This window comes from Corvus cornix, chromosome 5 (genome assembly GCF_000738735.6).
Source record: "Corvus cornix cornix isolate S_Up_H32 chromosome 5, ASM73873v5, whole genome shotgun sequence".
Lineage (NCBI taxonomy): Eukaryota > Metazoa > Chordata > Aves > Passeriformes > Corvidae > Corvus > Corvus cornix.
In genome coordinates, this window is record NC_046335.1 from 34,418,121 (window position 1) to 34,440,767 (window position 22,647).

Here is a 22,647-nt window from a genome sequence, read left to right on the forward strand (position 1 = left end):
GGGTGGTGATAAGCCCTTGCATGACCGAACGTAGCCGTCACTGTCCGTGTGCAGCTTAGCCCTGCACTGAGCTCCGCAAAGCAGGGGCACTGCTCAGCCCTGCTGAGGGGGTGATGTGCCCGCACAAGCCTCCCTAGACTGCTGCTGCTGCTGCAGCCACACAGGACCTTGGCGAAATGCACAAAGTAACTGCCCTCAAAACCTTGCAAACTCATTCCTGTCTGCCCAGGGGCGATTTTTTTTCAGTCATGGGAAGTCCTGGAGACATTGCTAATGAGTTCAGCTGAGGAAATCACACAAGGAACTGTGGGAGAGGGAAGGTTCATGTGTGTGTGCAAAGCGTGAACTAGAACGTGTGCAAAGAGGGTAAGGAGGTGTGGTAGAAATCTTAAGAAGGAATGAAGGAAATGAAACAGAGGTGAGGCAGTGTTAAGACTTGAAAACGAAGGGAAAGAGCTGGAAACTGAAGAGGGTAGCCATTGGGAAAGAAAGTCTTAGTTTTTAGTCCTTTCATAAATCTGATTTTATAAATCAGTAAGTATCAAGCTCATGTCAGTGACTGTTGCTACAAAAATACAAAGGGGGTTAAATAATTTACCAATGAGAATTTGAGGGAAAACTTGTTTTCAAGTAGTTTTGCTCTTTGATTCTTGCTACTGAGTCAAATTTTTGGCGTGTTTGGGACAGAAATAACTCGTGTATCTGAGTGCCCTTTTAATTTCCTTTTCAGTCTTCTGAACTGCAGTGAGTAATGAACTGTAGTGCACAAAGAAAGCATTAAGAACAGGCGTGGTGCAGATTTTATTGCATGTTTGCAGTAGACCAAAGAGCTCTGTATTTCTCTGGGTGTGATATAGCAAGAACCTGCTGTGAGAGTAAGATCTCTGGGACCAGTGATGGTTCAGATTAAAGAGGTGGTTTCTCTCCACATGATGGTAGCTTACGATATCCCTGTAGCAGTGGTCTTTTTTTTGCTCAGTGTTTATACAGCACCTAGCACAGCATGGTCTGATCTGTGGGCTCCAGTTCATGCTTTTCTTTGAGCTGCAAGTGCTAATGAGACAAGGAGTGCTTGTGAAGGGCTTTTTTGCCTAGTCACATACCTGTCTGAAGCAAAAGTTTATCCTTTGGCATGTGCCCCAGGTTTCCTGTCTGCATCTCTTCCCTTGCAGGGACTTCTGCAGAGAATCACAACAACTAACTGTTTTGTAGGAAAAAGGATGTTAAAAAGTGTATGCTAAAGAGAAGGGATGAGAAATGACGTTTCAGCCAAGAGGCTTTCATTGTATGAGGGGGAGGAGCATGCAGCAGAGGGGGAAGCAGCATGAGATCAGTGGGCTTTTTATTGCACAGCTTGAAAAGATCCCACAACTAAAATCTGATCTAACCTTTGCTTCCTGTGTGTCTTACAAGAAATGTTTCCCATGTAAGGCAAGGAAAGCCTGCTGTAAGGAAGCATGTGGCTGTCATTTTTTTCAGAAAATGTGTCTCAGCATTCAATTGTAGAAAAACAGACCAAAGAGACCTGTGGTAGCTGCAGCCTTTATTGCCCACGTTTGTGCTATTTAAAGACTAGTCTTCTCCAGCTTGATTCTGGAGAAGTAGCAGGCTTGCCTAAAGTCTACTGACTACTTGTAGATGAGGGGATTTAGCCAGGCATTACTAGGGATAGGCCTGACATTTCTCAAGTCAATATAATTGGATTATTCAGCTGATGGTAAGCCTACACCTTTCCAGCAGGTTTCTAGAGCTCTGGTTTGACTCTTGGTAAACAATTTATTACAGAAGTCACCTATGCAAAGCCACCTACACTTCAGGTGTGGTTTTAAAAAGAACTGTTGATTATATTAATCACCCCTCTGAAGTTCTTTATGACTTTCATTTCTGATGCCCTTTTCCCCCCTTATACTTTTTCTTGACTTAAAATAGTGGAGGAAAAAAAATTCTGTCTCGGAAATGGGGATTTAATAATGTCTCGGCTAAAGAAGCCAAGGATTCCTTTATGCATCTTGAAATGAAGGTGCTTGCAGACCTTGGGTTAATCTTAATATCTAAAAAATAGTTTCAGCTCTCAACTTGAGCTAATTTCATGAACCAGACTCTCCCAGCACTGATGACATTAGGGCAGTAATGATCATGTCCCCTGTTTCAGTCTCCTCCTCAGCTTTTTTTAAGCTTCTGGAAAGTTTGAGAGTCCCATTGTAGATTGTGCATCTTTCTTTTGTTGCAATGTCTTTCACATTACTATCACTGGTCTTAACTCAAACCCTTTGCATTTTGTGTGTAGTCCTGGGTGAACACTTGTAGAAGGGAACCGGGATCCCTCTGCATGTTCTCATCTCTTGATTGGTTTGCACATGGGCTCTGTAGCCTGTTCTCAGGAATGTGCAGTGGGTGTTGAGCATTACTGTGCTCTGAGGTGACATGGTTCCCACAGGGCCAGCTCTTTCCTCTTTCTGCGTTTCTTCATTCCCATCAGATCAGGAGTCCTTCCTGCAGTTAGGAAGTCAAGATTAGTTTCCCAGAAAAGAAAGCGAGCAAAATTTTTGGGTTGGGCATCTTGGAACCGTTGATATTGCAGACCATCACCTGCTCTGCATTTTTTCTTGCTGGTGGAAGTACTTGCAGTGTTTGCACGGAATAGTGTTCCCTTGATGATGGTGATGTTGAGGTTGTACTGCAAATTCTACAAGGCCTCCCTCCTGAGAGCCTTTGTCTTTGGGAAAGAGTAACCCTTTATGTCGTGACTTCTGAAACTTGCTCTTGGTCTAGTGACAAAACCCAACAGGTTTTTTTGTCAGAAATAAAAATTTATCAGTGGGACTGCTTCTTCAAAGAACTTAAACTCCTGCCCAATTACACTTGTTTCATAGCAAATGTAGCCTAAATATAATTCGCTTTTTCAGATTTGATTTGTCTGCAAGGAGCTTGTGAAGACTGCTGATACCTTTGATGTAAATAAAGCATGGCTATTCTTGGCAGAGGTGATGAAACTTAGCCTTGGGCCCTCAGAAGTACATTGTTGAGTTCTGTCCTTACCAGCATGTGTTCCTACCTTTCTAAAGGGCTCACAGTAGCATTTCACTGGGATTTCTTTTCATTTGCAAGGGTGGTGTGGAGCAGCCTTTGCAGTGATTTCCAGCAGCTGTACTCAAGCACTTCTGAGGAGCAGGATTTGGAGTTAAGAGGCTGTGGCAGTGTTGCTAGAGACCAGGGAAGGGTATGTGAGTGTTGGAGAAAAGGCTTCTGATAGCTATTGTGCTCTGTAGTATGCTGTAAGAAGGGTGGTTTCCTCAAAATGTGCCTTGTAGTGTCCTGTGGAGCCTTAGTGGAGCTATTTATTTTCCACAATGCAGGCTTGTCTTTGTCCTCCCCCCCACTTCCCTCTGCGTGTAAAAGAGTGATTCTGCTTCATGAGGAGTGCAGATCCTGAAGTGCAAAAGGAGACAATGGAGATCGACTGTTGTCCAGAGCCAAGTGTTGCTTACACCTGTTAAATGCATTGTCCGGCTTATCCAGAAAAGCAGCTCTAGGTGAGTTAGAATGTGTATAAAAGCATGCAGAGACTAGTCTTTTCAACAAATGAAGCTTGCAAGTGGCTTTTCAAAAGATATCGATGGAAGTCCAGATAGCTGCAAGTAACAGACCACCAGCTCCTCTGGATACAGCTGCTGAGACATTCACAACATCAAGTCACCCCAAGTCACAGTCTCTCTGAACCTTATAGGTGGAGGTACAGATGACATTTGGTGTTTTGTTGGGGTTTTTTTACAGTTGTTTCTCTGCATTTAGTGAAGAGAAGCGAGGTTATTAAAAAAACACCAGCTCCCTCCCCCCCCCCATTCTTGGTCAATTCTTCTGCAGGGACCCTTTCTGAAAGCTCTGTGTAATGTATTTTTTTCTTATGGTTAAGAATGAGAAGCTCAGTTAACCTCTGCATGTGAGACCATTACCAGTGTGATGTTGATGTTTAGACCTTTCTGCAAGATTGAGGGATTTTTATTTGTAAAGCATTTACATAATTTAAATTTACATAATTTAAATTATGTATGTAAATACATACATAATTTAAATGGTTGCTCCGGTTTTTTTTTTAAATTGTTGCGCCAGTGTCATTACTTTCCTGTTACTCTTTCTTGTCTGTTCAAGCGATGCTAGGAAATCATTGAGCAGGTTTCTGATCCTGATGTCAAGCTGTTTGCATTCCTCTACATACATGTGGCATTTGTAGAAACTAACACTTATCTCCGTATGGGTTTTATTTAGAATGTTTGGCTTTAGAGGAAAAGGAAATTGGTAACACTGAAAGATGGTGTAAATGGATTTAACCAGTTGTTTTGCAGCAAATCCTTAAACTGCAGAGGCAAAAGGAAAACAGCTTTGTTGATGACAGCTTCTGACTCTCAAAAGACTAAATTGCGTACCAGATTTACAAAATGGGGAAAACAAATCCAATCTTAAGGGTACAGTATAAAAGGGTGCATACCCTTGAGAAACTCACTTCAAAATAGGTTAAATGAACATGAAAATCCTCTGCTGTTGAAAGTCATTTTAAATCACCTTCTCACTCTTTGGTGGGTCTTGCATATTAATTTTGTTGTGCTGTAAGCTCTCATGGCTGATCTCTTTATGCTGCTGCTTGGAGCACTGTGTTACAGGTAAAAACATGAAGAGGAGGACTTTTAAACAAGCTTGCTTTATACTAATTTTAATAACCTTTATTTAATCAATTCAGTCTGAGGGAAGCTTGTTTCCAGAGACAGGAAATTGCTTGAGGATTACTGGCTGTTGCAGGACCTTCATATTTATTTCAAAAATGTCGGGGAAAAAAAAATAATAGAATCAGTCTTCCTTTAAAGGCAGTTGAAACTGGAGTTGCTGTGCTTTTCCCATGAGGCTGAGTAGAGGTCACTGGGAATTCTGTGCTGGAGTGGTTTTTCTTGACAAATAGTTTCATGACTTCAGTGTACTCATGCAGGGTGCTTCGAGACACCTTAAAACCCCAAGCAAAGCAGGGAGTGATGTGTTTCTCAAGTGGATGTACTGTTCACTTAGCTGCTAGTGACTTGACATACTTATTCCTTACCTTCAAGATAGCAGAGAGTTAAATACGCCTGTCCTAAAATGCACTTTTTAGAGGGAATGGGGAAGGATCTTCCACTTTCCGGCTCTGTGTGTGCAAGAGGAGCAAGGCGTAGAGGTGTCTGGGACAGCATGTGTGGTATTTTTCATGATCATGTGCCCAGCCTATTGATATTTGAATATGCTGGACAGTTGAAAAAAATGCAGAAATCCAGTGAAGACTCTATCATCTGTCTTCTTGTTTGTGTTTCATGGATGCTTGCCTGGTAGCTGGCCCATTCGGGGGTGGAGGACTATGACTGGAGCCAGGAGGGAGGCAGCACCTGGGAGTGGTGTGCTTGGCTGAGGGACAGCAGGCAGGGAGGCAACTACCCAGGTCACTAGCAGGATGCTTTACCTCTACGTTCTGGTCCCAGTGGTGAAGAGGCATTGCCTTTGGCTTTATCCAGGGTTTGTCTTTGCACATTTTGAGTGTCAGGGGGAATCTGATCTTTGGAAGGGTTTTCTTTAGAGTTTTGAAGCTGACTGGATAAAGCCTAGCTGTGCTTTTGCAGTCCTAGGTGGTCTAGCAAAACAGCCAAAGTGTGAGGTAGAAGATTAAGTAACCTGTATGCTCTGACTCCTGGGCGTATCTCCTTCTGACCTAGCATGGCCGTGTGTGTGATTCTTGCCTGTGCGCAGCACCACTTTGTAGCCTTTCTCACTCTTGCACAAAACTCTAAGGTTTACTGCTGAGCTTTTTGCTGACTCTTGCTGTTCTGCTTTGTATAACTTTTTCCCCCTTTCTTTTTTTTTTTTTTTTTATTTCATTTGACTTTCTCTAACTAAGCAAGCCTGCATTACCTTTGGCTAATTTGGAGCACTCTGACTCAGCTTTCTGGCTTTTAATCTGCATGGAAACCACGATGCTGAAACCGTGATTTAGGGGAATGATTTAGATATAGAGCATCTTTATGCATAGTAAATGATTTTTTCCACAATTCAATGTGGATTGAAAATGGAGATGGTTTTAGGACCAAGAAGCCTGTACAACTTCTTGGCCCAGCATATTAGGCCGCTTGCTCGAGTCAGAGAGTGGTTTCACACACTTCAGGCCTTGGCAGCAAATCTGAGGTGGGAGCGTTTCCCCATCTGCTGCTTCCACTGGCCCCAGAGTTGTCCTGGTGCAAGGGCCCAGTTTCCCCAAGAAGGTCCTGAAAGTTTGTTGTTGTTGTGGAGGGGATGGTTGGGTGCGAGGTGGGTGTGGGAGCAGCAGCGTAGCGGTGTCTGGTCACCCAGGGGCAGGGAGATATCCTTCAGCCAAGGTAGCCTGAAAGTGCTTGGATGGTGGAGGGACGGGCCTCAACCCCAGCTGGCTCTGCAAAAGGGAGATGCTGCTTTACTGCAGGTCAGTAGAAGCTGAGGAACCATTGCTGCTGTATAAACAAGGTGCTGAGAGCTGCTAAATAAGCAGTTACCGTCAGGCAGTGCTCCTTGGCTGCCTCAACATCCTTTGCTTAACATTTTGTTGGAGTTTGTTTGGTAACAACTAGACAAAGGCCTCTCCTTGGGGAGTGGAGGAGTGGGGATCCCTTTGACACTTGCAGGGTGGTGCAGAAGACTGGTTGTGCTCCCTCTCCTGCTGCAAATCAGAGCACCCTGTGTCCCCCCTCTGGGCTACCCCAGTTCCAGCTAACAGTGATTTATTTTTTAAAGTATTTTTTTCCTCTAATAGCCATGCTTTGTAAAGTCTAAATGTCACTGAGTCAGGTGAGGGAGAAGTTGAAGCTTCAAACTGACCTTCTATTGAGATACAACAAACAGGTTTTATTCTGCAAACTCTTACTTCTCTACACTTCTTTCTGGCATGCTTCTCTCCCACCCCAATAATGGTGGAAATCTTTAACACAAAATCTAAATCTTTAACACACAGTCTTTGAATGATGGTTGTAGGTCTCAGATGATGGTTTGCTACTCTGCTGGTAAGGGATCTATCCTGAGGATTCTGCTTGGGGAACTTGGCATTCTCATGGTGTGTGTGTGTCACCTTGTGACATGTAATGAGCCACTATCGTTCTTGGAGTGTCTCTCTGGCTTGATTCTTCTAGCTTGTGCTGCTCAAATCAGAATGCAATTGCAACTGATCCCTTGTAAGAAAATCAAATTAAGCATAGCCTGTTGAGGGAAACCAGTTAGAGGAAAAAAGGTAGTGAGGGTCTTGTGCATAGCATTGTGTCTGCGAGTAATTCTGGTAATTGTGAGAGTGATTTAAAAGAAAGCAAGCTGTTTGGGCTCCTGTTCCCCACCCCTGCTTCTCCTGGCCCTGTTGACTTCTAAAATTAATTTATTTCACTTTGCCTGAAGTCTGAAATCCTCAGGTTGAGCATTGGGGTGGAGGCTGGTGTGCCTGCTGCTGGTGAGGGTGCCCCACTGGGGAACCTGCCGGGGACACCGGCAGCCGCCCTCAACCGCAACTCCGCGGGAGCAGGTCTGTGTGCAGGCAGTGTGCTAATTGTCCTGTGGTCTTAATTGTGAGGGTGTTGAATGGGGATACAACATGTTGCCTTCTTTCATTGCACACTGGCAAGAGTGATATGGCTCTGTGGAATAAAATGTGCCCAATGCCACTAGGATGGGTGTCTGTCGCAGTGAGTGTTTGTGGTAATACGTGTGCGTCTGTGCTGTTAGCACAGTGCATCCTAAGGAGGAAAAGCAGTAAGAAACATCTAGCAACTTTGCAGCTACTAAAAAACAAAAGTAAAGGGAAATAGTGGGCTAATGGACACAAAACTGAGCCATAGTGCTGAGACCTTTTGAAGGCCTGCCTTATTGAGATCTATTGAAGTCATTCTCTGCTGTGTTAGAATCCCAAATGCAGTCTTAAGGCCAAAACCAGAATTTAAAACTGTGCTTTTTAACTTTCTCGGTTTGGTCGATTATCTATCTTGTTGGAAGATTAAATTTTCAGAGGACTTAAGGGACAGTCTGATTTATCAGAGTTTTTATGTGTGTGTGTTTATCTTTGAAAAGACCTATGTGCTGACGGGCATTCAAACATTAAGGATTTGTTAGCCTGGAATGTTCTGATATTACAAAACATCTCTTGCTGAGAACTTTCTATATGAGGTAGGATACAAATAACAAGCACTGTATAACATTTGTCATCATTCCTTGAAAGTGTATAGTGGATATTTTTATATCTGGGAAATGTAATCATTTTAAACTTGAGTTGTGTCTCACAGCTGTGCTTTTAGGAGTAAATGTAAGAGTTTCTCCATCTCCTAATATCGTTCCTTGCTTAAATGTCAGACTGCTGAAGTTTAGATTTTGAGGGCTTTGATAGGAAAAAGACTTCTAAATGGATGTCCTCTCAAGTAGCTGAGCAGCCTGCTGGTATTGCAGCTGCATGTATAGATGGAGACTGATGCTTTTAGCCACATTAGTTGAAATGAAAGCACAAGAAATGGTAAGGATAGGGAAAAGCACGTTCTAGTAGTGAGGGATTATAAAATAAGCTGTTACTGTACATAGGCTTTGCGGTTCATTCTCTGAAACAGATTAACACAGCTGCATAAATGAGAATAGCATCCTGGATATACGAGTGACCTTACCCAATCCAGTGTTTCTTTGTCAACCCTGTTACTGAAAGTAACATTTCAAGCTTGGATGTGGTTACAAGAGGTTCTGCCTTTGCACGGCTTTTCTTTATTCTCCTTCCCTGAAGCCATTCCAGTTTACTGTGAGTTTTTTTCTTTTTTAGGACTTATTATTTTTGGAAGGCATTCTGGAACATTTTGTGCATATGGTCCTCTGTAAATGTGCTGTTGTACTGATTAAAGCTGAAAGTATGAAACCTAGCCTTTCTGATGCAGTGTGCCAGGGGGAAAATGCTGAAACAATAGTTGCTAAAGGGAATACTTTTCCAAATAAAGACTTTTTTAAAAAACCCACAACAAAAATTCACCCGAAAACAAAACTGGGAAAGATTGTGAGAGATGTATTCTCCACAGTCCCCCAGTCTCTAGTTCCTCCCATAGATTTCATAGATGACAGTATGTTTAAAAAAAAAAGTCCTTTAAAGCAGATCTAGCACTTTTTAAAAAAATAGCTGTTTGCTTTTAATTCACTGGTGACATGATCCCACTGCTATAAGCATTTTTGTAAGGGGGAAAATGCTGAAACAATAGTTGCTAAAGGGAATACTTTTCCAAATAAAGACTTTTTTAAAAAACCCACAACAAAAATTCACCCGAAAACAAAACTGGGAAAGATTGTGAGAGATGTATTCTCCACAGTCCCCCAGTCTCTAGTTCCTCCCATAGATTTCATAGATGACAGTATGTTTAAAAAAAAAAATCCTTTAAAGCAGATCTAGCACTTTTTAAAAAAATAGCTGTTTGCTTTTAATTCACTGGTGACATGATCCCACTGCTATAAGCATTTTTGTAATAGTGCAGAAATCTGCAGTGCATTGGAGTTGTGTGCATTAACCTAACTCTTCCCACTGCTCCTCCACAGCTCTGTTTTTCTTCTTACTGGTTCCTGGAAGTTCACAGCCTGCCTGTAACTAGCTTCTCCTTCCTTATTTGGAAGGACAGTTGGATTTTGATCTCTTATCTTCCTCTTCCCAAGTAAAACAGAAAAAATTCCAGTGAAATTCTGTGACTCTAAAGGAAACATCTTAAAATCTGGGGAGCTAATGATATTTAGGGCTTTCTCTTGGGCTTACCAAAAGAAGGCAAATTGGATTTTTATCTTTTTTTAAGTAATAAAATTCAAATCTTCTGTGAATGTGTCAGACCTGGCATGACAAGCACAGTATGTGGAAATGGAGAAGGATAATCACAAGATTGAGACTGTTACTAATGGTTTGTCTCTGATTCTGGTTCTAAAAGTTATGAGTGCTATTTGCAAGAATGAAAACTGAGCCCTGCTTTGCAGTTGTAAATCCACAGCTGACTTGAGCGTTTCCATCATGCATGGACAGTGGAAGATACTGAATACCAGTCCTTCTCCCCTTGGCAAACTGGCACACCTTGAAAAGCCTGTTCCTTCCTTGTTACTTACCTTTAAAAGGAATGTTGGAATTGAAGCTTGTTTGGTCCACTGAGGAATATCTTTGAGTCTGCTGTCCATTTCTCTGGGCTGCAGAAGGGGAGGAAGCTTGTATACAAAGGCTTGCACCCAACTGCCAGCACGGAAGTGGAATAGCTGGAGGAAGTGCTCCCTGCAATCAGCCCACAGAAAAATATGCTCAGCTAACCTAAGGATGACTTTTAGAGGAGCATCAAGTGAGATGAGGAGGCAAGCAAGGGAGGGGTGCAAAAGCATGATCTAGATACCAAAAAGACTTTAGACTGTGATAGAAAGGATAGAGAGGAGGAAGCTGGGGAGTAAGCTGTGCAAATTGGTGAATCTTGAAGGTTATTCACCTGAGTTAGGAATATTGGTGTGACTTTATCAGTTGTAAGGTACTAGTTGTCCAGTAGTGAAAAGTCCAGTTCCCTGGCTTAAAGCTTGGGTGTGCCTTAGTGAGTCTGTGGAGAGTTAGGCACATGCCATTTATCATAGATTAAAATGGAATTTCAGAGTTTAACCTGTCCAGCACGCTTCTTTCTGAGTGAACTCTAATGCTCCCTCTTGAAAATGGAAGTTGTGGATCACCAAAAATTGTTGGTTTAGCTTGTTGGGATTTTCTTTTTTTAAATTTAAAATTTTAAAATTTAAAAGAAGTGTTCTAGAATCCTTCATGGGAGGGAGTAGGTAAAAGCTAAACCAAAACAATTATATGAAAGAAACACCTGAATTTGAAGGTCATAGGCCAAACCCTTGGCACAGCTGGGGAACGAGGAAGGAAATCCAACCATTTGGATTCCACTTCAGCAATGGGGTCGTTTGCAGGAGGGTGTGTGCTGATTCCAATGTCCAGAATAAGCAGCTTGGTCTTTCCTAGTAATTCTTCTTTGTAGCAGGGAGTATGTGCAATTTGGCCGTCTGCTTTGTGCTGTGACTGTGCTGTGCAGAAATCTGCCTTTTTATAATTCAAATGTGAAGGTGTAAAATGAAGCTACCAAACACATTGTCTGGTTACTGGGCAGGAGATGGGGAGTGTTAAATGTTGTTTGGCTTTTCATATTTCCTCTTTTCCTCTTCCATCTCTTCCCATTATCGTGAATAATTGAGAGTTGGCTGTGCTGAAAAGTCAGCTGATTAAGATTTTTCTGAACTGCCTGCAGGTAACTTCAAAGGCTTTGGTTTTTTCCTTTGTGCCTAGTTTAAACTGAACAGTGTGACGGAATTGTGATGCTATCTCTAAATGTTAAAAATACAATTCTGTTTTTAAAAGCTTTCAACTAAACTGGTTTAACCACAGAAAATAAGTGGAATGAAGGATTTCTTCCCTCTGCTGTCACTTGGACTTGATTTTTCTGTTTTTTTTTTTTTAATTTAGCAGCCAAGAGGATGATTTTTTGCTTTAAAGCTTAACTGCTCTTTGAAAGCAGACAAAATAAGGATACAACAAAACCAGCAACTCAGGGTGAAGGTTAAATCCTCTGAACCACACTGCTTACATTAGATTCCTCTTGCAGCGTGACCATGAGGCAAGAACAATGCTTGTGCTTAGCTTTTCAAAAGCTATGCTGTGCACACCCATCACTCATGCCACTGCTAAGATATTTGCTGTGTGCATTCAAGAGTTAGCAAACACTGTCTGAGTATTATTCTGTGAGGGGGAAACCATGTGGATAAAATAGAGATTTCTGATGTGCATGAGGATAGCCAATGTTCTTTTGGTAAGTTTCAAGTATGGTATTTAAAAGCAAGCCGGTAGCATTCCAAACATTCTCAACACTTCCCTAAATAAACTTTGAAGAATTCAGGTTGAGGACCTGTTTTCCAGCAACAGTGACACAGGACATAACTGTGCCAGGAATTTTGAGCAACTAGAGAGCTTCAGACTGTCCAGTCTCTAGCTGTCTAGAGCATGTCCTGAGCATATGGCCTTCCAAAGAACGCTCTTCCATGTGGACCTAGGAGTCCTGCTGTGACAAAGTAAGAAAAATAAGAAAACTGAGTCATAATCCTGTGAAAATTTACACATGCTTATAAAGGGATATTGGATCAAGGAATATGATTTTGCAGCTTCTGAAGGTCTGGAAGAAAAATGGCAAAGGTCCCCAAAGAGCTTATCTTAAAGAGAGCTCCTGCCATATATGAGTGTGTCATCTTTGGAAAGGGCTGATTGTGGTTTAGGAGCAAGCAGGAAGTCTGGCCTGCGTGGTTTCAGTGGAAGCTGATGCCTGCTTGAGGACTTTATGTAGAAGCAAACTACTGCTCCTTGTGCAAACAGGGCTGGCCATGCAATAAGGGGGACTCTTGCTGGAGCATCACTGGGAAGCTTGCTTGATGCCAAGACTTGAAGAAAGATCTGGAGATGTCTGTAAGCTGGGAACAATGGGTACTTTTTTACTTGTTTGTAGCATTCCCTAAGAGGGTGTGTGGCTATTGACTTTGTGGATATAGAGGATGGTTTATTGTCTTATCCATATTTAGTAGGTGTTTTTCAAGGTTCACATTAAAAAGAAAGCAAAAAGCCCTTCACCTTTATTGACTGATATACTTTTAACAGAGAAAAATCTCCACTCCTTAATGTATTTATGGGCACTCTTGGCTGTACTAAGTATTATCTTTGAAAACGTCTTTGTTTAAACTTAATCCTTACATAACCCTTCAGTCTAGGCTGTGGCATGTGAAATGGGTCTGAAATGTCCTTGCTCTGCATACTTGTGCTACTGTCAGCTTCTGCCTCATTGTTCCTAGTATCCATTAAAGAAACCAGCCCATTCCTTAGTGCTTTGTGTACACTTTGATTCTCCCAAACCCCTGAATTGTTAAGCTGTGCCCCTGAGAGTATGTCTCTGACAAATGTGTGTGATCTACACTGCACTCCATCTAACTTCAGGCAGTGGAGGCCTGAAGAGGTGTTATGAAAGCTGCTTCCCCCTAAGCTGTAGGTTTAAGGAGTGTGCTAAAACAACAGTCAATTTTCAGAGAATTGAATGTCTGCCTAAATAGCCTCCAAATCAGCTCTCTTCTGGGAAAAAGGGATAGTTTCTTATCTAGTCAGAATCTCTCTCTTCTTCTGATTTCGCCAGGGAACAGTCAAGGCTAGGAACAAGTTTTGCAACTTGGCTGAAGCCCAAACGGAGGATCCTTGCAAGCCGTACCTGTACCCCGTGTCTTCTAATAATCCTGAGGGGTTTATCTATGCTGTTGCCCACTGAATGGGCTGGCTACCCTTGTGTCTCCTTCAAATTCACTGAATTAAATCAGCTTAGTGGGATGTTACTGAAGGCATAGCAGCATCAATTTACAGCATTCCTGGTGTGGCAGCCCCTGGCCTGTGAGAGACAGGATGCCTGGCAACCTGGGATTCAAGTGGCTTGGTAGCTGAAAAGAGATGTGGAAACCATACCCGATTTTAGAAGAAAGGAGAGAAACAGTGCTGTGCTTTGGAGCAATCTGTTAGTGAATCAAGAATAAGCAATAATTCATTCCCCCAGAAGATACTCTTGTTTTAGGTATTTCTAACTTGTTTGCTGTTCAGAGACCAGAACTGGACTGCTGACTTCTAGGTGCAGTCTTTGGGGGAGGAAGATGCCTCTGGGGAAGGGGAGCACACCTCAGGCAGCTCAGCAAATTTTGTGGTAATTGCATGCCCTCTTCCTACCTCTCCTGGCTGCTGTTATGTCACCTGACATGCATTGTTCCAAGGGCAGAGAGGGCCACCTTTAAAAGATACCTTGGCAATACTTTAAGAGGTTGTTATACTAATGAGGCTCCATTAAATTGGAATAGGAAGGACAGACCTTTCTTGATCTAATCAGAAGGGCATTTGTTGAAGATGGTGTATTGCTTTGTCAGAGCTGTAATTCTGTGTAGAGCAGTGACTTTTGGAGAAGAGCAGCCCTCTTCTGGCCTGGAGTTTAGGCCAGAGACTGGCCTCTTCCGACTGAATATGCACTTAGATGCCATGCAGGACGTCTGACTTGAGAGGAGGGGGCAGATGTACAGATTAACTGGCTTGGTGTTCTTCACATGGAGTGTTTTTTTCATTCCATGGTCTAATTGTTGCTGAAGGAATTCTAGCAGGTAAGTGAAAGTATCCTTATTCTGTTCTACATGGTGGGAGTTTGGTGAACAAAGCATTGGCTCCTTATCCATGGAATACATGAGAAATCTATAGGCTGTGCTATAGGCATAGTGGGATAGATTCTCTCCTCTCCCTCCCCCTCCAAATGAAGCAAGAAACAAAAGGGGTAGACAGAGTTTATTGTAGCAGCAGCTCCAGACTTGCCGCATGACACTTTAAATGTCATCTTGAAATGACATTTTGAGGCAGAGTGTATGCAGACAAAGAATTTTTCTAAAAAGAGACTAAAAAGAAAGATCCAAATTTTAAAGATAGCTCTTGAAAAGTGAAGTAAATATGAGCATAGCAGTGACATGGAGCTAAGGAAAAACCCTCTTTTCACTAGGATGGCTACCAGGTTTATTGACAAACACACATATTCCCTCCCATAATGCATCTACTGTTTTGCCTGAGTAATTGGAAATGTGAGTTGTGGCTGTTTAAATCGTGTGTTTCTCTAGACAGTGCGGGTGTATTGCTTTCATCTCAGAACTACTTAAGGATCTGAAGGTTCTGCCTTCCCCAGTAGTAGGAGTACTAAGCCAGGCGTCCTGTTTGTCCTCACAGGGTACAAATACAATATCTGCCTCTGCACTTCTCAGATCTCTTTGAGATTATCCAGCAGTTTCGAATTTCCTTGGGAAACCTGGCCTAACCCTAATCCCCCTTCAGTCTGAATATTCATTTAACTGAAGAGTCTGTGGCTGGATGGGGTTTTCCTCAAAATTAAAAGTATTCCTGTTGTCAGGTGTAAAAAAACATTAATTTCGGCAAATTTGTTTTCATTTGAGAGCTTCAGATGTGTAATGAATAGCAGGATACAAGTATTGAAATGTGTTTCCATATGGGGTTTTTTTGGTTGTTTTTATTTTATTGGTTGATTTGTTTTTTCCAGGGTGTTTTTTGGTTGGTTGGTTTTTTGTTTGTCAGTGTGTTTACTGTTGGAGTCCTTGCGGGTTAAAACCTGTAGGCTGGTGAAATATGTGTTCTGCTGGGTCTTCATTAAAAGTAAGGGTTCAGCTTTGTGCTTTCTCTGTTTCCCAGCTGTGCTTTGCGTGTTTTGTGTACAAGGCTGTTTTTGCTGTGACAGTGCCTTATAGGCTGTGGGTGAATCACTCAGTCCTCAGGTATGAGTAGTGTCACATCCTGCAATTTTAATTGCTGTGCTCTGTACTGTCAGATGATTATACCTGAGGTTTGCAAGTTGTTTTACATTCCTGCTCATAAGCGTGTGTTTGCCTGCTGGCTGGCTGTCAGGATTGCTGTGCCTCTCCAGGTGGCTGAAGAAGCATTTGATTAATTTATCGTAGCTGTCTAGTACAGTCTGCTTTGTCTTGCAGACCTTCTGAAAGGTGGTGGGGTGTAGGAAGACTGGCTCTCTTGAAGAATTTTTGAAACAAATCCTCCAGATGCTATGTGCTCTGGGGCTGTCTTGAAAGGAAAAGCTAAAATTAATTGTAAGCTAGGCAGTCTTCACATTTGAAACAGACAGTGAGTGAAAAGTTATGGTCTCTCTATAATACAGCTCCTTTTAGTCTTTGCTGTGTAGAAGATTGCTTTTTCTGCTCCTATTACTTTGAGTACTGTAAATACTTGGTAAGATTCCTAAGTGCTAGAACATGTAAAAGGTTTCTCTTTGTTTCTGACTTTCCCTTTTCCCTCTCCAGATGTTGTAGGTGTTTGGCTCAACACTTTTTCTTGCTTTGTCTTTGTGTTTTTTAGACCAAGGAGGTCCTGATCAACCAGATCCTTCAAGAATTTTTTTAAAAAGAAACTTTGGTGGGTAAAAGATGTGCCATGGAATGGTAGCACCAAAGAGCAACACAGGATCATCTCTTGCCTTGACTGGCCATGGGTTATTTCGTCTGCTAGTTATCTTTGGTACCTTTATCTTGGAAGCACAGTCCACAGGTAAGTAAAAACCTTTATATATGCTATAGGGAGGGGGGGATATGTATAAGTTTGGAAGTGGCTGTATCTTTTTAGGTGAAAACCGGTGATGGTTGATGTATATGTACACATCTTTCAGTACTCACAGGAAAAATTCCATCACAACTTGTTGAGCAGAGCATGAAGTGTCTGAACTGAATGAGTCTTGCATATTAGTAAATAAGTGCTTGTCCTTCGTCCTGTAGTTTTGATTCCTGTGGCTTTTTTCCCCCTCCATTCTCATCCCTTCACTGCAGCTGGGGACACTTGGAGCATCTCAAGAGCATGGACTGAGTTTTTGTTGAGTGAGATTCTCATGTAGACCATGTTATCTGTGTGCCCTTTAGCAACTGCTCATGTGAAGGGGTAGTAGCAGAGATTGTGTTCAGCTCTTTTGCACAACTGTTGAATCTGTTCAGTGTTTCCTTTTATGCTGTCTTCTGACACCTTAACACCTGCTACCTGCACTCCTCTATTGGATCCTCTTTTCAGCTTAAGTTTTCCATCTCCCATCATCTCTTGGTGTTTCTCAGATGGATAAGTGTTGTGAATAGTGTAAATAGCAGTGGAATGGGATGATACGAAAAATCTCATCAGAGATGAGAGATCTGCTTTTTAGAAATGAGTGAAAGAAGGAAATGTACTGGATACTCAGAAAGTAATACGTGATGTGAAGTACATGCTTGATTACCCAGTATACCCTGAAATATGTCTTTTTTTCTCAGACCAGCCATGATCTAGTTTTTGTCTGTAGAGAGATGCCTGGTCATAGGAGGCATGAGATGGAAGGAGGAGCTTTGTGTGCTCTTGCAAGAACTTTGAAGGAGTTAATCCCAAAAAGACATACAGATTTGACTTGAGCAGCTGTTGTAATGTAGAACATTAGCTTGCCTATGTAAAGAAAACCTCAGTTCTTGACATAACTCTAAAAAGTCCTATTTATTTGACATATCATGGCACCTGAGAATGTCATGTGACCAACATTCCTCAGCAGCAGTGTGGTAGAGCAGAATAAACAGTAGCTGCCAGATGCACTCAAAGTTGAGGTGATCCTGTATGGAAAAGTCTGCTGGTGCTGAAAACTTCTGGAGGAGGAGTTGATTTTCTTTTACTATTCCTGGCTCTTTGAGTTGGAAGGGAGAGACTGCTGAAATCAGATATCCCAGGCTTTTATGTCTTCCTGACCTGATTTTGGCCTTGTAGGTAATGAAGGGGTGGGGGGGACACCCTTGAGAGCATGGCTAATTGTCATGAATAGTTAGTGATAGTGGGAAAGGGACAAGATCTTCTTGGATCTGGTCTATCCATGTTTTTTTTTCCAGCCTTGCCGTTGTTGGTGATAGTGTCACTGCCTCATTTCAGATGTAGGCCTGTCAGATACGCCTCCCAGCCTGGGGCACCATCACCATCTGAAACTCCCATTAGGCACTGTAGCACCTTCAACTGAGACTGTAATCAGTATGCAAATGCCTTGTGCTGCACGGGCTGCTGGATGGGGAAAAGCTGCCACAGTACGGCAAGCCTTTTTAATGTAATTTTTGAGACATCCAATCACATAACAAAAGCACTAGTTAGGCATGCCAGAAGACCCGGGAGTGATTCTGCATTGTGTTTCCCTTTATGTATTCTTTTTGCTTCAGGGTGTGAAACAAGTTGTGGTGAACTGATTAAGGCAGATCATCAGCCTTATAATAAACAGGATTATAGTGGCTAGGCATGAACCATTTCCTGCAGGGGAAGTGAGAAAACAGAGGGGAGCCAGGATCACAGCAGAGGGCAAGAAACACAGGGGAAAAGGTCCTGGGGGAGGGCTCGCTGAGGGAGTGCTTCCATGTACGGTTTTTCTGAGACTGGGAGGTAGCAACCCAAATGCCAGTTGCTGGGAGGGATGGGGGTGCTCAGTTTTGCATCATGGGCCCAGGGAGCTGCACCTGCAGCAGTGTGCCAGCCATGAGTAACATTAATGAGCAAGTCAGCTGAGGAGCAGAGAGCCAGATGGAGAAACAAAGAGTACTGGTGAGGCGCTTGGAAAATCATCTTTCCCTCATCTTTGTCCCCCAACCACCTCACCATCCTCACTTCATTAGTTTGCATAGCAAAGTCATTCAGAGCAAGCAGAGCAAAACTGTGTTAACATGAAGCAAGAGATTGTATTAAATCTCTTGGTGGTAATGCTTATCTCGAATGTGGGGCTGATGTGACATGCTCACATTGCTACAAAAGCTGAAGAATGTTCTCATAAAAAGACAAGCATGGAGACAATGCCTGGCTCAGCCCTGAGTGAGAAAGCAGAGCTTGTGATTCATATGTATAAAACCATATGAGGTATATTGTATTGCAATCATTTTGCTGCTTAGAAATTCTATTGCTTAAGTTCCAGGAAGCTTAGAGATATATTCATGATCTGGGCAGGAAGATGTTCTCTTTGCCATGTGGTTAATGCAGAGAGCAGACTCATTTTCAATCAGCAAGCATCTTCTCTGTCCTCTGGTAATAAATCGATTTTATTTATGCATGGATTTTTAAGAAAAATCTCAGCACTTTGTCTCAAGCAATCTATCCAAATATCCTCGAGTGCCATGAGATGAATATAAGTTGCTTAGTCACTAAGCACACTGCAGAATTTGGGGAAACTGTTCCCTTTTCATGGGAAGATATCCATGAATATGAAAATAACCACTGCACATATTTTAACACAAAACAAATGCAGCGTTTGGTAGTGGGCAAGCAGTGAAGCTGTGGCAGAAGAGGAGGATTTATGGAAACTTGAGTGCTACTCAGAAATATTTTTTGAGCTTTATCACTGTTATAGCATTTTTCCTTGTCTGGCAAGTTCTCCAAGATCAGTTGCAGGAAATAATGAAGGAATGAGCAGGCAAGGAGACTTGGAAAGCTCCTCAGTAGTACTGAGGCTTAGTTCTTATCTGTCTCTTCTGTTTCTTTGAGGGTTCAACTGGAATGTAGCGAAAAGCCAGGAAGCTTAGTAAATAGAGGTGGGGAATTTTTGAAGCATTGGAGAAGAGCAGTGACAACCTTTTTATCTGCATTTCCACAGATAACGCTTCTCCGTTCTATTTTTGTTGCTATGACTTTTGTAATTTTTCCCCCTCTCCCTCCTATCTCTGTCCCTTAAAGCCTTGTGTTTATGTCTCATTCACAATAGTCCTCCTGCCTGGCCAGGCTATTTTTGGAAGAATGACAGTGGATCAGATTAAGTTGTTCATTAAATTTTAACATGTAGTGGGTAAAATACTCTGAAAGCTTCCTATGGTTTATGTTCCAAATGTGTAATCTCTCTTGGATTCATGACTGTCTCTGTCAGAAACCTATCAAAGCAGGTTGGGCCTTTCATTATTGATAATAGCATCACCTGATCCTGGGAAATGCAAGTAAATGTGTTGGTAAAAGTATTAAACATCCCAAATTAAGCAAATATCAATACCCATAAAGGAGAGTGTTTAAATATTAACCTTTAAAAATTAATAGTAATGCAGGCTCGGTGAATCTAAGTCCATTTAGGTTTAGACACAGTCTGATTTTTGTTGACTGCACATGTGAAATGCTATAAAGTTAGCTCTTTAATTTTTAGGATTGCCATTAAAGTGATGAATTGAGCTTGAATAAACTGAAACTACTTCATTCTTGTGTGTTGTCTCTGATGCAAATGCAGCCAATCTGCTGCTTGCTGTTCTAAGGTCTTTTCAGTGCCAAGGTTATTCTGCACAGAAGCTCTTGGATACCACTGGTATTTGTTTGCATTGCATAGAGCAGCTTGTTAGAGCGCACTCCACTCGTGGAGCAGATTCAGACTTGTTCCTATTCTTTGGGAATCTGCGTGAAGCAGAGTTTTCCTTTGTCTCTGATTATGCAGCTGAAAGGAAGGCGTTTACAGCTAGGGATGAATTCAATGGCCATGAAAACAAGGACACTATAGCATTGGATGGCCAGGCAGAAATGTGGAAGGTGTCATGCATGAACAGATGATCTTGATTCTGTATGCTTCATGTAAGTGTGGGTTTGGAGAAATTACAGCGTCAGCCCAAAGCAGTGTGGCAGCCTTCATAGAGAGAAGGGGGAGCATTTTCAGGAGCAATTCCTCTTTCCAGTCCCTTTGGAGAGCTTAATAAGAGCAGAGTGGTATGGAAGAGCATGGTGAGGAGCTGCAGAATAATGGCCAGGCTGCAATGGTGGCTAGGAAGCAGAAGCAGATGGGCTCAGAATTAGACTATTCGAATAATGATAATAATATTCACAATGCTGCACACAACTGGCCCAGGCAGTGTTATTTAAGTAAATGCCTTGAAGGGAGTAACAAGGATCTCAAGAAGCCACATAACTTGTTTAATTTTAATGAGTTTTAGTGGCTGAAGAATGAATTAAACCTTTGTGATGTTTAGCTAACTGCTGGCTTAAACCATGATAGCATAATAATAATAATAATCCTGAATTTTCCTTTTGTCTGTCCTAGGTTGGCTAAGCAAATCCAAAGGACCTGCATGTGAGTAAACTTACATTCACTGCTGTACTATGAGAAATGAGTGGGATATTTTACTGGTTAATATAAGTGTCTGTGAGCTAGGATTCCCATTATACTTTTTGTTGTGTTGGATAGGCTTGAAATTCATCTCTATGCCCCATTTTTGTTTTTGATCCTTGTATTTAGGAATGATGGCTGCCCTCTGAGAGAGGGAGATCAGCTTCATATCTTTCACTGTGCTTGAAGGGATCCTCGTGCCTTCTACAGCATTTAACTTCAAATGACTCAAGAAAACAACAAATTAGAATAAATATTTCATTAAATGCAGAGAGATGCTGCTTGTGAGAGTTTTGAGAGGCTGACAGAGTATTGAGAGGACAGGGAGGACAGGTTGAGGTAAAAAAAAATCTTTCATTTCCTTTAATCAAGAAATGTGAACATCTCAACATGATTCTTGATATATTCCATTGGATAATCCTGCTTTTTATTTCATGTACTCAGAAAAGGTCTAAAGTCTTCCCAGTGGCCATGTTATGTATATACACAACTTTGGAAGGAGTTGGGAGGCATATTTGGTTTCCTTATCTCTTCTAAATATATAAAATAACATTTTCTGTACATTTTTGTTAAACTCTGAAATATGATTTGTTTTGTCTGAACTTCCCCCCTCCTCTGGAAAAAAAAAAAAACCCAACCAAAAAAACCCCACAGGAACAAAATCTGAGGGGAATGGATTAATGAAGAAGAATTTAAAGGTGTGGGAGAGGAATTTTACCACCTACCAAATGTTGGTTTTCAGAAAGTGGGGGTTAAGAGAAGTGCTGATGGAATCATCTGGATCCTCTATTTTTATTCAATGTCTGAATATTACTCCTGGCAAGAAGAGTGGTATCACACACATAGTATTAAGGGACTTTCAATACTTGGCTATGGTTGCTGGCAGGAAAATAAGCTATTTTAGGGAAAACCTCAAGAGCTGTCTGGTCCAATTCATTGTAGCTTCTTGGGTTAGAATGAGAAAGATGAGAAAATGAGAAAGGAAACTGGTAGGAGTTTCATTGTAGAGCAAAGCAGGAGGGGTGCTGAATGTCATTTGTTCTTCAGGAGAAACTAGTTGTGAACTATGGTCCAGGTTCTGACTTATCACCATCCTAGTGTCCCTTTAGGACTGCTGCCCACTAGGTTGAAGATACAGATTTCTCTTTTTATTCCTATTTTCACTGAGTCCCTTCCTTTTTATTTGCTTGACTCAATCATTTGGGAACAGTTTGGGTTTTTCCCTAGTATTATGGGAAAAGTCCTGACAGTGGGATAGAAGAAAGTTTGCTTGTTTATTGCCTTGTCCCAATTCCTTTTCTGCTTCTGTCCCTTTTGAATCCTACACTGGTTCCCAGTGCAGCTGAAGCACTATTTTCTTAGAATATGTGGAATGTTTTTCATCTGTGCAACCCATGTCTGCCATTGTTTCTCCGGCCCTCATGTTTAACTGAGAAACCACAAGTCGTTACCGCTTCCTGTTCATGCTGCCAGCTGATGGTGATTCTGCAGTGGGGATGGCAGAGCAGGAAGTGCATTTGCTGTGGAACTGTGGCAAATTTCAGCCTGCAAATACTGCTGGAATAGCTGGTGTGTGTAAAGCTGTGGATATGACCTCAGCATGCTGGCAGGGGTGATAAGGAAGAAACAAGCAGTAGTTGGGCAAGGCGGGAAACTGGAGACTGTTGAGTCTTCAGCTTTTGTGGCTGAATGTGACAAGGCTCTGCTAAACCTGGTGATCTGTGTCTAGATGAGGACTGCTAAAACACTGCTGGTAACAAGGTGCCAATAGTCTGGAGTGAAGACAGGATACTAAAGGTATTTGAACAGCAAGCTCAGAAATGTTTGTACCTTTGTGAGAGTAATTGGAACAGGATTATAGCATTGTCACAAGAGGTTGTACCTGCTTATCTGTGTGTGCTGGTCTGCATATAAAAACACATTTTCCTTT

General features: G+C 42.0%; 1 protein-coding gene across 6 annotated transcripts in view; it reads left to right on the forward strand.

Annotated features, from left to right (window-relative positions):
- The window catches only part of SUSD6 (sushi domain containing 6), a 93,182-nt gene that overhangs the window by 32,253 nt on the left and 38,282 nt on the right, over positions 1–22,647 (forward strand). For 5 of the 6 annotated variants that reach the window (XM_039552022.1, XM_039552020.1, XM_039552021.1 and 2 more), the window contains 2 exons: positions 15,977–16,165; positions 20,652–20,681. In XM_039552022.1, coding sequence (XP_039407956.1) covers positions 16,045–16,165; positions 20,652–20,681 — 151 coding nt within the window. In that variant the 5' untranslated portion in view covers positions 15,977–16,044. Of the gene's footprint in view, positions 1–15,645; positions 15,746–15,976; positions 16,166–20,651; positions 20,682–22,647 lie in introns of those variants that run through there. The other variant, XM_019282322.3, reaches the window with a different exon arrangement.